This window comes from Talpa occidentalis, unplaced genomic scaffold (genome assembly GCF_014898055.3).
Source record: "Talpa occidentalis isolate TD23 unplaced genomic scaffold, MPIMG_talOcc4v2.1 talOcc4.16, whole genome shotgun sequence".
Taxonomy (NCBI): domain Eukaryota; kingdom Metazoa; phylum Chordata; class Mammalia; order Eulipotyphla; family Talpidae; genus Talpa; species Talpa occidentalis.
Genome location: NW_023601653.1, coordinates 65,435,045 through 65,451,873, shown reverse-complemented (window position 1 = coordinate 65,451,873; position 16,829 = coordinate 65,435,045). Strand labels below are relative to the sequence as shown.

At 37.5% G+C, this 16,829-nt stretch overlaps 1 protein-coding gene across 1 annotated transcript; it reads right to left on the bottom strand.

Annotated features, from left to right (window-relative positions):
- Positions 1-1,520: 1,520 nt before the first annotated feature.
- LOC119247007 (NKG2-A/NKG2-B type II integral membrane protein-like) lies at positions 1,521-6,370 on the bottom strand. The gene is made up of 4 exons (XM_037513234.1): positions 6,184-6,370; positions 5,797-5,892; positions 4,537-4,688; positions 1,521-1,601 (listed from the first exon to the last, which is right to left on the bottom strand). The coding sequence occupies exons 1-4, from the start codon at positions 6,368-6,370 to the stop codon at positions 1,521-1,523; spliced, it is 516 nt and encodes a 171-aa protein (XP_037369131.1).
- Between the last annotated feature and the right edge of the window lie 10,459 nt (positions 6,371-16,829).

The following is a 16,829-nucleotide window of genomic DNA, read 5'->3' as shown; positions in this document are numbered from 1 at the left end:
CAACTCTGTGATTGCTGCATGGTAAACTTGAGTGCCAATTAATAGATTATTACTCTCAGCTCCAAATCAATCCTTATGCTGAGATAACTGTCCTATTCTGACATAATGGCACTAAATTTTTCTCCATTGTTGGCACACATGATGTTTAGTTTTGCTGTAAGAGGTATTGGGGAGACACTGCAGGGAAGGGACACTTCCTGGAAGCTTCTTGGTGTTTGCTCCACTGGCTGAGACGCAGCTGTCGGGGCACCCATGGAAGAGGTGCTGGGGATCTCACCTCCTGCCAGCTTTCTAAGTAGTCCTAGTTATAGTTCCCTGCCCTCCAGCAGCTGCCTGAAGACACTCTGTCAGGGAGTCTTCCTGCTCCACAGTCCTGAGATCCGTCCTCTCCATTCTGAATCCGTGACTGTGGTATCTCTGTCTCCAGACCAGCCAGAGATCACACCAGGAAACTGTCTGCAGCCACATGTCTTCAGTGCAGAAGACTAAAAAACATCCTCAGGGAGGCCTGGAATCCAAGCAATCCCTCCTTTGGCTATTTGCTGTTCACCCCAAGGTTTTCTTTGTAATTTTTTGTTTTGTAATTTTTTCTTAGGAGGACAGCCCCTCTAAATAATCTTTACATCAAACTTATCTTGGTTTCAAACTCCTGACTCAATTCTTGTACATTTTTCTATGCGAGATTTGAAATATTTAAGGGCTAGGAAGAATCAATTACCTTGAAAATATGAGTGAAATAATTCACCTTATTGAGGATCTATATATAATAGCTCAATAATATAATTCACAATCTGTACATGATTTACTTTAATAGATAGCAAAAGATTTAGAAATATACAATATATACATAGGTATACAATTTAAAATTTCATATTAAAAAAGACTTCTCAAAAAATTCTACAATATGGGCTTCCCCTGCCCCTGGTGGCGCAGGTGGTTGAGCACCGTGCTATGAAGCTGTCTGTAGCCTCTGCAGTACCGGTTCAATCCCGGCCGGCCAGCGAAGGACCCACATAGCATGGCAGACCTCTCCTATCATGCCCTCTGCTCCCCTCAGCAGTGTATTTTGTCAGCCTGCCTGTTCTGTTCCCCGCTCTGTCTCTGGTGAATCCTCTCACCCTCCTGTGCATCTGGCCTGTACCCTGGTTCTTTTATAAATAAATAAATAAATCTTAAAAAAAAATCTACAATACCAAGGGGAAGCCTCAGGTGAATGATGGATTCTGGGTGATTAATGTGAGCCATGAAGACACATATTCTGTAGCAGAGGAACAATTTTGGATAGTGGAGTTCTTAATGTGGGAAGATATGCCTGTGTGGAAATCTTTTACCATTTTCTTGAATTTGTGTGATTTCAAAACTGCTAGAAAAAAATTTAAATAATAAACAAAAAAAAATACATAACTTTTAAAGAAACTGGAAATGTGTTCTTTACAGTTAGCGAGAATGGCATATACAAAATTTAGGTAAGCTCATGTACCCGGTGCTTGCATACATATTTTTTTGTTTCTGAACAGTATTCAGTAAAAAGCCGGGTATCTTGAATATTGAAATATGCACAATTCTTGCCCTGCGATTCCTGAGATGCTGATATCGTCAACCTGAAATATAGAACACAGTACATAATTAATCTTGGCAAACATGTAACGTTTTTTGAAGAACTAGCAATATTTTAGACACTATTACATGCTTAAATCTGAATCTTCCAGTTATTCTTCAATGGAAACAAATATTTGTTCACATATTGCTTTTTCTTGCTCAGATGAATTCCTTCCAGTCATAAACTATAAGAGTTGTTAAGAAACTTAGAGTTTAGTGGGGCCTCCCTGGTGGCTCAGGGATTGGGACACAACCTATAAAGCAATCCGCAGCCATTGCAGCGCATGTTCGATTCCCGGCTGGCCAGGGAGCAACCCACATGGCACAGCAGACCTCTCCTGTCTCGCCTGCTGCTCCCCTCAGCAGTGTTCTTCGGTTCATCTGCCTGTTCTGTTCCCTGCTCTGTCTCTGGTGAATCCTCTCACCTCCCGCATCTCTGGCCTGTACCCCAGTTCTTGTATAAAAATAAATAAATCTTAAAAAAAAAAAAAAGAGAAACTTACAGTTTGGAAGAGAAAACTGAGCCATTTGTCCACACCCAATTATCCCCACTGGTTCTGCGGGAGACTCCAATCCATGGAAAGATATAAAATATTTTCAAAAAATTCTATGAGAAAACAAAAGTTGTAAGAAGTCAAATAAAATCTTTTATACTAATCTGAATGCTGTAGTAAAAATAGCTATTTCATTTTCACTTATAGTCTTTTAATTTTTTTATTAATTTGTCCTTCCCATGGTAACGGAAACGCCCTTATTACAATTTCCATGGTAATGTTCTATTACCATGAGAAAAAAGAATTGCTCTGACTTCAGTGAGGAGGATATATTGACAAAAATAATTACAAAAAAAAAAAAAAATTCAGGCCTCTGAAAATTTATCAAAACCTAATAAGACTTTGTGAAGTATTTGTCAAGGGAAAAACTGCCAGAGATTCAAATGATGAAGTGAATGTATTATGGTCTTCTTGCCTCCAAGAGCTCCCATGCCTCCCCATTCCCAGCTCATTCCCAGAATAAGAATAATTTTCACTATTTGGGGAAGACTGCAAAAATCAGTGCTTTTATTACCAGAGGGCAGACTTGAATAACACTGGGGCGGGGAAGGTTGTTAGATAGCCTGCTAATTTTTCAGCTCATTACATCAGATTTTCTAATGCTGGATTTGCTGAATTTGCCAGGTAAGGACTGAGGCAAGCTCATATTTCTTTAAGCCTTTAAAATATAATGGAGGGCCTCCCTGGTGGTGCAGCGGTTGAAAGCTGGGTTGCGAGTCTGCCCGCAGCCTCTGCAGCGCCGGTTCAATCCCCGGCCTCCAGGGGAGGGTCCCACATGGCGTGCAGACCTCTCCTGCCACCCGCTGCTCCCCTCAGCAGTGTATTTCAGTCAGTCTGCCTGTTCTGTTCCCTGCTCTGTCTCTGGTAAATCCTCTCACCCTCCCGCACATCTGGTCTGTACCCAGTTCTTGTTTAAATAAATAAATCTTTAAAAAAAACCCACAAAATTGTGTCTAAGACAAATGCAGGTTCTCTATGAGATGACACAGCCTAACTGCTGGTAGAGGTGGAACATTATCTCACCTAATCCCTGATTTTCACATGATTCAGATTATCACATAATCTTGCCTGTTATGTCTCAAGATTATGTCCTATTTATTGTTGTCAATGTTTAGTCATTTGATTATGATTTGAATTTCTGTCAGGACTCCAACATGCCATTGATGTGTGTGTTGTATGTTGTGTGTGTGTATATGTATGTGTGGGTTTGGAGGATTGCTCATAACTTTGCAATCAGTTTTCTAATTGTTGTTGTTCTTTTCATTTTTGATTTTAGTGGGATCATCTGTTCTCTACACATGTTGACATATTTTTCATCAGCCAAGAATGTGCAGATTTAATGTCATCTCTTCTCTTGTATCCTAATTTCTATAGTAATTTTCCATTTTTTTTTTAAAAGATTTACCCATTTATATATATACAACAGCTGGGATACAGGCCAGAGATGCAGGGGGTGAGAGGATCCACCAGAGACAGAGCGGGGAACAGAACAGGCAGACCGACCGAAACACACTGCTGAGGGGAGCAGCGGGCGGCAGGAGAGGCCTGCGTGCCATGTGGGTCCCTCACCCAGTGGCCGGGGATCGAACTGGCGCTGCAGAGGCTGCGGGCAGACTCGCAACCCAGCTTTCAACCGCTGCACCACCAGGGAGGCCCTTGGACACAATTTTGGGTTGAAAGGGATCAACAAGGAAACCCCAAACCCTTGCTCTGCCATGGAAACAACTTCACAAGGTATCCAGAAATACCTGACCAGGCAAGGGCACCGAGACCACTCAGTGGAGAAAGGACTGTTTCATTCACAAATGGTGTTAGGAAATCTGACTATTTCATGCACAAAAAAAAAAAAAAAAAAAAAAAAAAAATCGAACATTTCTTTTAGCCATATACAAAACTTAAGTCAAAATGGATTAAAGACTTAACACAATATATACAACCATAATTTTTCTAGAATAAAGCATGGGAGGGTGGAAAGATGAAGAATGTGGCAGGGGAGGGCATGTGAGGGCTGGAAACTTCTAGTTAATGATCCAATTTGCAATTATCTGTCTTTTCACTTGATGACAAATATGTAGAATTTAGTTTTCTTGGGGTAAAATTAAGTAGCAAGGCTTATTTTAGATAAAAGCACATGTATGGGATAAGAGGCTTATTTTAGATAAAAGCACCATGTATAGCATGGTTTTCTAAGAAAAGCTTGACTTGGAAATTATCAAACATGCATCCATGATATAAAAGTATAAATGAAATATTTGACATCAAACCGTGAAATATGAGACTCTAAAATAGGCTGAAAATATGTACAAAAGACGGATGAATCCTGCAAATATAATACTGACTGAAATTACATTTAATAAAACATTTCAAATATTTAGAATCTTACCATTTCTTCCTGATTATCTATGTAGAGCAGGTGAGAGTTATTAGCAGCACAGGCCATCACGCTCTCATTCCAGGTTTTTTTCTCAGGACTGATGTAATAGCAGCTGTTAGAGTATGTTAACCACTCCTTTGCACAAGGGCCACAGTGACGGCCTGAAGAAAATTACAAATTATCACCCAAAACAAACAATTTGAATTTTCAAAACTGAAAATGAATTTACTTGTATGCATAGGAATGAGATATTTTAATTATATAGCTCTGCATTTCACAGGCTGTTACATATTTATTTAAAAAAAAAACAAACACACATCCACAGAGTCACTAAGAAAGATCAGTTTCTCATCCATTAATTTATGGGCTCATATAAAGCAAACACTCACAAAAAATATTGACTCTATCTATGTCCTGAAAGTCAATGAACAAAGACATGATTTATTATATATTTCCTATTGTTGATATATATTATATTTATATATTTATATTTATATATATTATATATAATATACTATTACAACCAGAAATTTGAGCCAACTGGCAACATTGGTATGGTGATTGAAGTGAGTTTTTCTCTTTGCTGTATACAAAGGAATATTATATGCATTGCTTGTTTATTACCTGATTTTGAAATTCATTTCATCAACATACTAGTTACAATTTTTTTGTAGTGTAAGATAGAGATAAATATGAATTGTACTGATAACTCAACTCTGAAAATTGCTGTATACCTGTTTGATTCCCTGTTGTCTGGGCTGGTGATTTTCCCTCCGATGTTTCAGACACTAGAAAAATTAGAGTAATTCTTATAAATATTGATGTTGATCTAAATAAGTCATAAATTTAATTTCTTACTTTGAAATTTGCTATATTGTTCAGGATTACAATTATCTGGAGCAAAATTAATTTCAGAAGGATCCTGAATAAAATAATGAGCATTTGGGAATAAATATTTCAAAAGCATAAAGGACCAGACTTCACCCAGTCTTTGTTTCACCAGTCTTCTTAATTAATTCCTACTCCTCAATAAGTGATTTCAGCCTTCTAAAGATTGTTTTTGAGTTTTGAAATCTTAATATATATAGTACTCCATACATTTTATTATTTGTATTTTGACAAATTCAGAATAACCACTCCATATTTAGTCTAAATGCATACATTAAAATGAGAGTTCTCTTAGTTCTCTTCCTTAATATTGTGAAATATTTAAAGGCACAGATGATCATTAAAATGAAAAGTTCTCTGATATTTCCAAAATTTACTTACAGTAAATAATGATCACTGCTACAATTATGCATATCAAGACAAGACAGGTCAGTCCCAGGATCCCAGCAATGAGCTTCTCTGGAGTTGCTGCTAAGCCTGCAAGGAGAGAAATGGAAAAGTTGAGAAAGGACAGAAGGAGACAGTTGTTCAGACAGTTTATAGACAAGAGAATCTTCATATGCAGAGAGTCACATATATAAACTTGGACCCCAGACCTTTATCTCCCATTGTAACTTTTCTCCCAGGATATCCATTGCATTTTCAGTAAACATAATACCCTATGTGTTGTTGGTCAACAGTTATAAATTATAACAATACCTGGAAAAAAAATTACTCATCATTGCACATACTAGAACAGTTCTATTGTGTCTCTAGTAAATATTTTACCTTTGCAGTGGTACTTCTTGTCATTCCCTTGAAGAGCCGGCGAAACATTTTGAAGATTTAAATCTGCGTAGGTTATTTCCTTCTCTGGTATTGAAACGGAGCGTTTGGTGCCCTTGGGTTTTATCTGGTGTCTTTTTGCGCCCTTTGCCACTTTCAGCTCTGCATAGGTTACTCTTCCGTTACTCATCTCTGCAGCTCTGCTCTGTGACCACTGAACTAAAGTAGTTAATGGTGCACATGATGACAAGACCTCATGTAGCCAATGAGGTTGGAGTGTGGCAGGAGCTACCAGACTCATGCAACTGAACAATGTAAAAGTCTCAGAGCCTTGCTCAGGTGCTACTTGATATTGACAGAATACTTAGTTTTAAAAATGTTCTTCAATGTTTGACCATTACCATTTGTTGAAGTGTAAAGCAAATAATTAGCAAGGAATAAAAAGTTTAATAATAATATCCTCATTAATTTAAGTTTAATTTCTCAGACACAATTTAACACTATAGTATAACTGTTGAAATTAAAATGGTAGTAGAAAAAAATACAGCAATTTTAAAATCCATGAATGGTTAAACATAGAGTGTTCTCAAGTTGGGGCAATGATAGTACTAGTGTATATATTTATTTCCTACACAAAAATTTATTTAGTGTCTTAAATTTATTTTTTAAATGGGATGAAGGGTTAGGGTATTGTATTTATCTCTAATTATTGTAGAGTTCTGATAAATCATGAAAATTTTAAAGCATACTTTGTAAATGTAACATATGCCTGAAGAAATGGGATCCTGTCTTTCTGAATCATCGGAGTATTGTAAATCAATTTTACAAATTCCAAAATAAACCAATCCCTGTCATGTTGCTTATGGGATTTCAGGTTAAACTGCATTGATTTACAAACCTGATTATGCAAGTGTGTTTGATTTGTTTAATACTTTATTTGATTTGTTTAATACTCCATTGGCAAGAATATGAATATGCTAAGAAATCTTTGAACATCATATTTTTTTCTTATTTTATACTCTGAATTACTTAAATAAAGATATTAGTGTTTTTTTTTTATTTGATAGTAAATAATATATTAATTGTTACAACACATGTGCCATTTGTAATCTCCCACTAAAATTGCCTGGAGAGTGAAGACAGCAGAGACAGGAGAGGAGCAGCACATACCTTCTGTGAGCCAGGAAGTTGTCTATCCTCTAGTGGGAGACCTGGTTACTCCTGTAAACAATAAAACAATATCTGTGATCTTCACAGTTGTTCTGTGAAGGCTGAGTGAAGCAAGAATGGAAAAAGTAGATTTCTCATCAAAATGTCACTTAGAGTTTGAACAGGAAATTGTTATATTTGGGCTATTCTGAAGACAGTTTATCTCATCACACACCTCCACACTATAGGAGAGTATGGGCTTATTGTATGTCATTGAGTTTGTCCATGGATAAGTGTCTCTGAGAAATTGTTCTCAAATTCTAAAATATATTGGTTCCACCCATGTTGTTAACTTGCTTCCATCTCAATCACAAACTTTCAAAACATAGGCTTTGTTGTATCTTAGGTGTTTAATTCCATATTTTGACAATTTTGTTAACTCTTGACATGACATACTTCTTTTCCTTATACTCTTAGTAAGTCCTTATTGTAATAATAAAAGTATTCTAAAATCATAATATAATTAGCAATAGGTTTTTTTAATGTCATATTTTTTTAAATTTTAATTTGGAGGTTATGTTTTTGCTTCATATGTGCACATGATTCATTCACCTCCACAAAACACCCAAGTCCCTGTCCCATCCCTCTCTCTACTTTCCCTCACCTGTTCTCTTTGGTAGCCATTTAATTCTCTTTACTAAGTCCAGGATTTATTCCTGATGTGTTTCATCTGGGTATGTTTTTTGGTTATTTATAGTCCACAGGTAAGTGAAAGCATCCAATTATATTTCAATTTCTGAGTTATATACTTAGTATAATTACCTCAAACTCTACCCATTTTTTCCCCAAAAGTCACTATTTCATCTTTTTAGTATCTGTGTAGTATTCCATTGGATATATATCTCACAATTTATCTATTATTGGAGGTCACTTAGGTTGGTTTCATGACTTGGCAATTATGGACGGTGCTACTATGAACATAGTCATACATTTGTATTAAAGTTTTCATATTTTTAGGATAAATACCCACTTCAGTTATTGTTAGATCATGCAAAATTGCTACTTCTATTTTCTTAAGAAATCTCCATACTATTTTCCATAGAAACTACACTAACTTGCATCCCCTATGTTATTTAATAAGATGTGCCACTAATCATTCTAAAGAACATTTCAACTATTTTATTTTTTTTTTTTTTTTTACTTGTCAACACTTTTTATTTTTTTATTTTTATTTTTTTTTTTTTAAATATTAAATTTTATTTTTATATTCCCCCATACAATTGCAAACGCCCCATTCTGACCCCAATCCTTCCCCTCCCGCCCCCCACCCCCCAAAAAGTGTCTCTGGTTCATAGTTTTTTTGTTGATTTTGATTTTCACTTTCTTATATTCATTTTCCTGGTCCCTTATTTAAGTTTTCTAGATTCCTGCTATGAGTGAGACCATCCGGTATTTTTCTTTTTCTTTTTGGCTTATTTCGCTGAGCATGATCCCTTCCAGTGCCATCCATGTTGCTGCAAATTGCATGTGTTTATCTTTTTTGAATGCTGAGTAATATTCCATGGTATATATGTACCACATCTTCTTGATCCAGTCATCTATTTTTGGGCATTTGGGTTGTTTCCAAAGCTTAGCTATTGTAAACAGTGCTGCTATAAACATAGGAGTGCAGGTGCTCTTTGGAATTGATGTTTCTGTGTCCTTTGGGTAAATACCTAGGAGTGGAATTGCTGGATCATATGGAAGCTCTATGTTTAGTAGGTCCAGAAATCTCCACACAGCTCTCCATAGTGGTTGGACCAGTTTGCACTCCCACCAACAGTGCACAAGAGTTCCTTTTTCTCCACATCCTCGCCAACATTTGTTGTTGCTAGTTTTTTTAATATGTGCCATTCTCACTGGTGTGAGATGGTATCTCATGGTAGTTTGATTTGCATTTCCCTGATTACAAGTGATGTTGAACATTTTTTCATATGTCTGTTGGCCATTTTCATTTCCTCTTCAGAGAAGTTTCTTTTTAGCTCTTCTGCCCATTTTTTGACTGGATTATTTTCTTTGTTGTTGTTGAGTCTCATCAGCTCTTTGCAGATTTTTGTGATCAGTCCTTTATCATTAGTGTTGGGTGCAAAAATGTTCTCCCAGTTGGTGGGGTTTCTCTTTGTTTTTGTTATTGTCTCTTTTGCTGTGCAGAAGCTCTTTAATTTGATGTAGTCCCAGCTGTTTATCTTTCTCTTCACTATCACTGCTTTGGGTGATGTGTCTGTAAAGATGTCTTTGATGTGCAAATCCCGTAGTGTTTCGCCTATATTTCCTTCTATGTATTTTATGGTTTCAGGTCTTATGTCTAGTTCTTTAATCCATTTTGAGTTGATTTTTGTGTATGGTGTGAGGTAGTGGTCAAGCTTCATTCTTTTGCATGTAGCGACCCAGTTTTCCCAGCACCATTTATTGAACAAACTTTCTTTGCTCCAATGCATAGTCTTTGCTCCTTTGTCAAAGATTAGTTGACCATAAATCTGTGGGTTTATTTCTGGATTTTCTATTCGATTCCATTGGTCTGTATGTCTGTTCTTGTTCCAATACCATGCAGTTTTGATGATTATGGCTTTGTAGTATAGTTTGAAGTCTGGGAGTGTGATGCCTCCATTTCCTTCTTTTTTTTTCAGTAGAGCTTTGGCTATTCGGGGTTTTTGGTGATTCCATATGAATTTCATCAATAATTGTTCTATTTCTTTGAAGAATGCCATTGAGATTTTGATTGGAATAGCATTGAATCTGTATATTGCTTTTGGTAGGATGGCCATTTTAATAATGTTTATTCTTCCAATCCATGAGCAGGGGATGTCTTTCCATTTCTTTGTGTCTTCTTCTATTTCTTTTAACAGTGTTTTATAGTTTTCTTTGTATAGGTCCTTTACCTCTTTTGTTAGATTTATTCCCAAATATTTGATTTTTTTTGTTTCGATAATAAAAGGGGTGGTTTTTTTGATTTCTTCTTCTTCAGATTTATTGTTTGTGTATAGGAAGGCTACTGACTTTTGCGTGTTGATTTTCATTTCAACTATTTTAACTCTCAGTATATAAGGAAAGAAGAACAAGAAAAGACAGAAACATGTAGCATACAACATAGACTAGTAAACACAATGATATTTGAAAAACTGTTACAACATAAGGCAAAACCATTATTGAATGATGAAGGGAATCTTGCCTAGAAACACCAGGTAAGGGCCTCCCTGGTGGCTGAGAGGCTATCACCACTATGGCCTGAGGGAGATGCCCCCCCAGGGAGCTAATCCACATATGGCTCTGCAGACCTCTCCTGTCTCACCCACTGCTCCCCTCAGCAGTGCATTTCAGTCAGTCTGCCTGTTCTGCTCCCCACTCTGTCTCTGGTGAATCCTCTCACCCCCTCACCTCTTGCTTATGCCCCAGTTCTCTACACCCCCACCCCCAAATAAAAAGAAAGAAACAAGGCCTCCCCGGTGGCACAGCTGTTGAGCACTGGGCTGAGAAGCTACCCGCGGCCTCTGCAGCACCGGTTCGATCTCCGGCCGCTGGAGGAGGGTCCCACATGGCGCGCAGACCTCTTCTGTCGCCTGCTGCTCATCAGTGTATTTCGTCAGTTTACCTGTTCTGCTCCCTGCTCTGGCTCTGGTGAATCCTCTCACCCTCCCGCTCTTCTGACTGTACCCAGTGCTTGTGTAAATAAATAAATAAATCTTAAAAAAAAAAGTCCTGTTGAATGCAGAAACTATTTAAAACAAAAACAAAACAAAACAAAACAAAAAGAAAAGAAACACCAGGTGAGCATTTTTTTATTTTTATTTTTTTAAGATTTATTTATCTATTTAAGAACCAGGGTACAGGCCAGATTCACAGGAAGGTGAGAGGATTCACCAGAGACAGAGCGGGAAACAGAACAGGCAGACTGACCAAAATAAATTGCTGAGGGGAGTAGCGGGTTCGATGGGAGAGGTCTGCCAAGCCATGTGGGACCCTCGCCGGCCAGACAGGATTGAATCAGTGCTACAGAGGCTACAGACAGCTTCACAGCACAGCACTCAACTGCCTGCGCCACCAGGGGAGGCCCCAGGTAAGCATTTTCCTGGTGATTTGTCAACATTAGCAGCCAGAGGAAGTGGGTCACCTTATTCAACTGACACCCTCCATTTTAGGGGTGTGAATGGTGAATGTGGGACCAACAAAGAGGACCTTGTCACCATAAGTACTCAACCCAGCAGGAATCTTTATTTCCCAAAGCATGAGACTCATGGCCTCAATAAGAGATAGATGAAATAGATTTTGAAATGTAATTTCACATAATTTAGCAGTGAAAATTAGCTACAGATTAGTGCAACAGTTGGATGGATTACAAAAATATATGGCAATGAAAATAAATGAGGACAAACATGCATATTATATGATGCCATGTATAGAAAGCTGAAAAACAAAAAGATCTATAATATTAAAAGTCAAGACATATAATTAGTTAATAAGGATTGAAGAGAAGTGATGAGAAAATACATGATCTCATTTGTACTTCAGACATTGGAGTCTCATGATCTAATTTGTAATTGTGTGATTCTATTCATTTTGTGAACAACCTGTACAAACATGATATGTTCAATTTCTTTAATGCATGGTAAAATCAAAAAGAAAAATAAATGAAAATAGTCTTTATTGAAACATTATTTTATATGAAATGCAAGAAATGGATTATGTGCACTGGTAGTAGAAAATATAAATACTAAAAGTCAAGCAATGAATATTAAAAGACTTTAAAATAAACTACAAATATGTACAAAGGATGAATGAATTATATAAATATTAACATGGACTGAAAAAACATTCAACTAAATGTTTGAAACATTTGGAAACTCACCATTTCATCTTCATGATCTATGTCAAGCAGGTTTGAGCTTTTCGAAGCACAGGTCATCAAAATCTCATACAAGGTTTTTTAGTTATTACTGATGTAATAACAACTGTTGGCCTTTATGGCAAGGGGTCACAAGAATATACTGAAAAAAGCTTCTCAATTATTACTCAAGAACAATTAAAATTTTCAAAAATAAAAAAAAATTAATTTACTTATATACATAGTTATAAACTTATTTTTTAATTATATATCATAGTTCTATACTTGTAGGCTGGTACTTATCCACACACAGAGAGGAGAGTCAACCCCTCATCCCCTAATTTATGTCCTTATATACAACAAACACAAACAAAATATTTCAAAATCAAATAATGGAACCCTTTTCATCAAGTGGTAATGCCATTTCTATCATATATATTATGATAGAATGATAATATGATAATATGATGAGTGACTACATCATGTTATAGCTATAGGAAATCTAAGTCAATTAAAACAAGAATGGTATTCAAACTGATTATTTTTTCACATTGTAGTGTAAAAAGTCACATCTCCTATAATTTTTATTTATGAACATGTAATGCCTGATTTCATCATTTATGTTCTCTTCAAAATATCTATTACCAGGGGCCTCCCTGGTGGTGCAAGGGGTTAAGCACCGCACTATGAAGCAATCTGCTGCCTCTGTAGCAGACCTCTCCTGTCTCACCCACAGCTCCCCTCAGCAGTGTATTTCAGTAGATCTGCCTGTTCTGTTCCCCACTCTGTCTCTGGTAAATCCTCTCACCCCACCCCCAGTCCTACACATCTGTGGCCTGTATCCCAGCTCTTGTATGCATAAATAAATAAATCTTTAAAAAAAAATCTATTACTGTTATAGAGCCACCCCGATATTAAACGGGTTCCTGGCTGTGGGTCCTCACCCGCGCGCTTTAAAGGGACTTATGAATACTCTACTACAGACACACACAAAAGGGTTAATAAAAGGTTTATTTACAAGAGAAAAAGAAATAAGGAAAATGTACAACTCAGGGAGAAAATAGGGAAATAAAGTCTTTAATGCGTCCTACCTGATCCAACGACCTGGAAACCCAAAGTCACTCTCAGAGCTGGCTGGACGCTGCGAGCTGGCCGAGAGCCCAAAAATGGAGAGCCCCCAAAGCCCACATGTCTGCCTTTTGTATCCACCTGGCTGCTTAACCCCACCCTCAGGTCCCAGCAACCTTCCCTTTGGTGGTGATGGGATTTGGAGTTCCCAGTGTCTTTGGCTTTGACCTGGGGTGGGGATGGAGTCCACAAAGCCTGTATGGAATTTGCTTTGGGACATCCTTTTCCCCCTAACATTACCATTTTTGAGTAGCCTAAGATATAGACAATTATGAACTGCACTAAAATCAGAATTTGGAATATCATGTAAGTTCATTTGGGAAACTTTAATATTAGAGATGTATTGTTCTTTGCCAGTATTAAGGTAATTAAAAAACTTAAAGGATACCTTAAAGAAATAATATTGACCTAAATATCATTATAATTTTAGTTTATTTATTTATTTTTAAAGATTTATTTATTTATGCATAGAAGAGCTGGGGTACAGGTCAGACATGCGGGGTCACCAGAGACAGAGTGGGGAACAGAGCAGGCAGACTGACTGAAATACACCCACTGCTGAGGGCAGGAGCAGGGGTGGGGGGGCAGGAGGGGTGTGCTGCACCATGTGGGTTTCTCCCTGGTCAGCCTGGGATCGAACTGGTGCTGCAGAGGCTGTGGATTGCCTCACAGTGCGGTGCTTAACCCCTTGCGCCAACAGGGTGGTCGTATTTCTTTTCTTTTTTTAATTCTTGGTTCCATTTCCTTCTTCTCACTTCACTTTGCATATTTTTGAAATTCTGACTTCCACCCACCCCACACCACAGTCTCCGAGGGTCTTTGTGTATGTGTGTGCGCGGGTGCTTTGTCTGGAATTTATTGTTGATACCAGTGGTAGAATCCATCAAGCACTTAATTATACCATAAGCAGAAGCCCATATTCCTTGGATATAAGTGTCTTTTTATAGAATTTGAGAGAGATATTTAATTGTTTTACCTCTGGGAACCTCACGATCTCAATGTACTTACTTTAAGGTGCCTCTCTGTTGCTCTTATTTTATTGTTTATATGTATTTTTTTCATTTTGTTGTTGTAGTTGTTGAATTTTATTCCAGAAATTCTGATAGAATTTGGCTAATACTGACATATATAATTTAAAACAGAAAGTGAAATAGGAAACACAAATATAAATATCATATTCAGAATGACATTGCGTTCATTTAATTAGTTTATTGTTGCGAGCCAGCCGCAGCAGTCTGGGTGTCAGGGGTTCCTGAAGGATGGGAAGGCATCAGCGCAATTGTAGAGAAAAATAGTAAGGGAAGGGGGAGAGGGAATGAGGAGACGCAGACACTTGATCAGGGTGCTGACATCATCCTGCTGAGGGTCTCAGCAGCCCTTTATTTATACTGAGCAAATCGTGAGTACACAAGCATAAGGTAGGAAGATAACAATTATCACATGTCCTTTTTCAGGAGCTGCCAAGGGTCTGTTTGCCTTCGGCAGAGGTGTAACATTTATTATTCTTTGTCTTAAAGAAGGCACAGTTGCTAAACAAATGTTTTCAAAATAGTTATTTACTTTAAACAATCTAACAGTTATTTTATTACTAGCAAAAAGCGTATGTGTCTGCAATTAACATTTCTAAGTTTGCCATGGTGAAAGATTAACTATGGGCTGAGGGAAACAAAGGGCAGGAAGTTACCTGGGGGAAGGGAGACAAAGGAATTTTTTCTAACTAACCTACAAAGTTTAGACCAACATATAACTAATTGATTAAAGTAAAAAACAGAAGGCTTTTATTTAGAAATTATTATCTATATTGTTTTAGCTCTACCAGTCATAAAATTGCTGTTGACTTATTCTTGAATGCATACTCTAACAGCTACCATACCAATTGTCACCTCCAGGGGAATCAGCCCTAAACAAACAGGAAGAATTTAGCAGGAGTTAGCTATGGTGCCTCCTGGCTCATCAGGAATTTTCTTACACTTGGAGCATGGATCACGTCTGCCACCCAACTGCTATCTTTAAAGTAATGGAATTTCCTTCTCCAATTGGCTCTTGCCTCAAAGGACCACATCTCCATATTAAAGACTTGGCCAAGGGATGTTTACAGCCTTTTGTTCCCAGAAGTTTTTTCACTTGTTAATGTAAGGCCAAATGTTGACTGCCTTTTGGCAGAGAAAGACTAATTTTATAAAAAATGTAATAATTGTATTATGCAGTGCCATTTGCCATCAAATTGGTTATTGAGTAATTGATCAGTATTTGCAGTTTTACTTTTAAATGCATATTTTTAGCAATGGTAGAAACTAGCCATAAACAAATGAGGAGAATCTTGGAGTCAGCTAACAAGATTCCGGATTTTTCAGAAATCTACCCCATGCCCGGACTTTTGTCAGACGACATGAGTAGCGCGGCTCCCATTAGTTTATGGTCCTTTTTCAAATCAGAACCTCTGGGGAGGTTTACAGTCTATCTTTGGAGAAACCAAAAGACAACAATGATTGTCATTAAGACAAGAACCTCAAAAAATGCAGGGCAGACAACAGTTTTAAATGCTAATGTCCTATCTGCAACTTTACCCTAAATAATTACCAAGAAGCAAGTTTCCATATTAGTAAATTTGAACATAATATTAAATACCAAATCAGTCCTTCCCTGCGGCAGGCTGCACCTCCCATTGGGGGAGACTCCTGAGAAGAAGGGAGTTCCTGTGCTCCCCTGAAGAGGGAAAGTTGTACTACCCAGAAGGGAGTTCTTGCACTTCCCAAAGACGATCTGAACTAGGGAGTCTCCATGGCAACGCCTGCTGATGCTCTCCTCTTTGTTCTTGGTTAATGCTGAAGTAAGTTATAAATTGGCATGTGAAAACCTAATTCGGACCCAAGTGACAATTGGCTTATTGTTCTTACGCATGCACTATCACAAAAAAAGTAAAAATTGTTTAAGGTATAGTTAGGAAAGAAATGTTTTGGCCCTGAGAACTATGGAGAACAAGCTGCCCTGAACCAGCTGTGCTTGGAAACCATAGCCTAACCTGGGGGGGGGGGTACCTGTTTGCTGCAACAATACATTTCCTAGTGTATGCAAGAGGTCAATAGTTTGCAGGCTGTGTGGAGGTTAGGAATTTCTAGTTAAGAGTTAGACTTCAGTAGAACTTACATAGATTTGATGAGTTGTTTTAGACCACTTTGAAGTAATTAATATATTAACCAAGTTAATTGAGTGCTAGGAGATAGATTGATTTTAGTAATTGAATATAGACTAGGAATCTTATACCCACTTTGTAATTGAGAAAGTTTAATTGTTGCCAAATGTTGTGCTGTCTTGTATGATTGATCATGCTAGTAAATGAGCTGTACCTAGGAAACTAATTGTTCTTAGGTTACCAAAGAAATGGCCTCCAGGTGTAAGGCCAAGGGAGTCTTTGCATAATCATGAGAAAATATGATTATCTTTGCTCTGCTTCAATGCTTACACTGGTGTAATCCCACCGCTTGCCTTAAGGTATAAATAAAGACCCACTGAG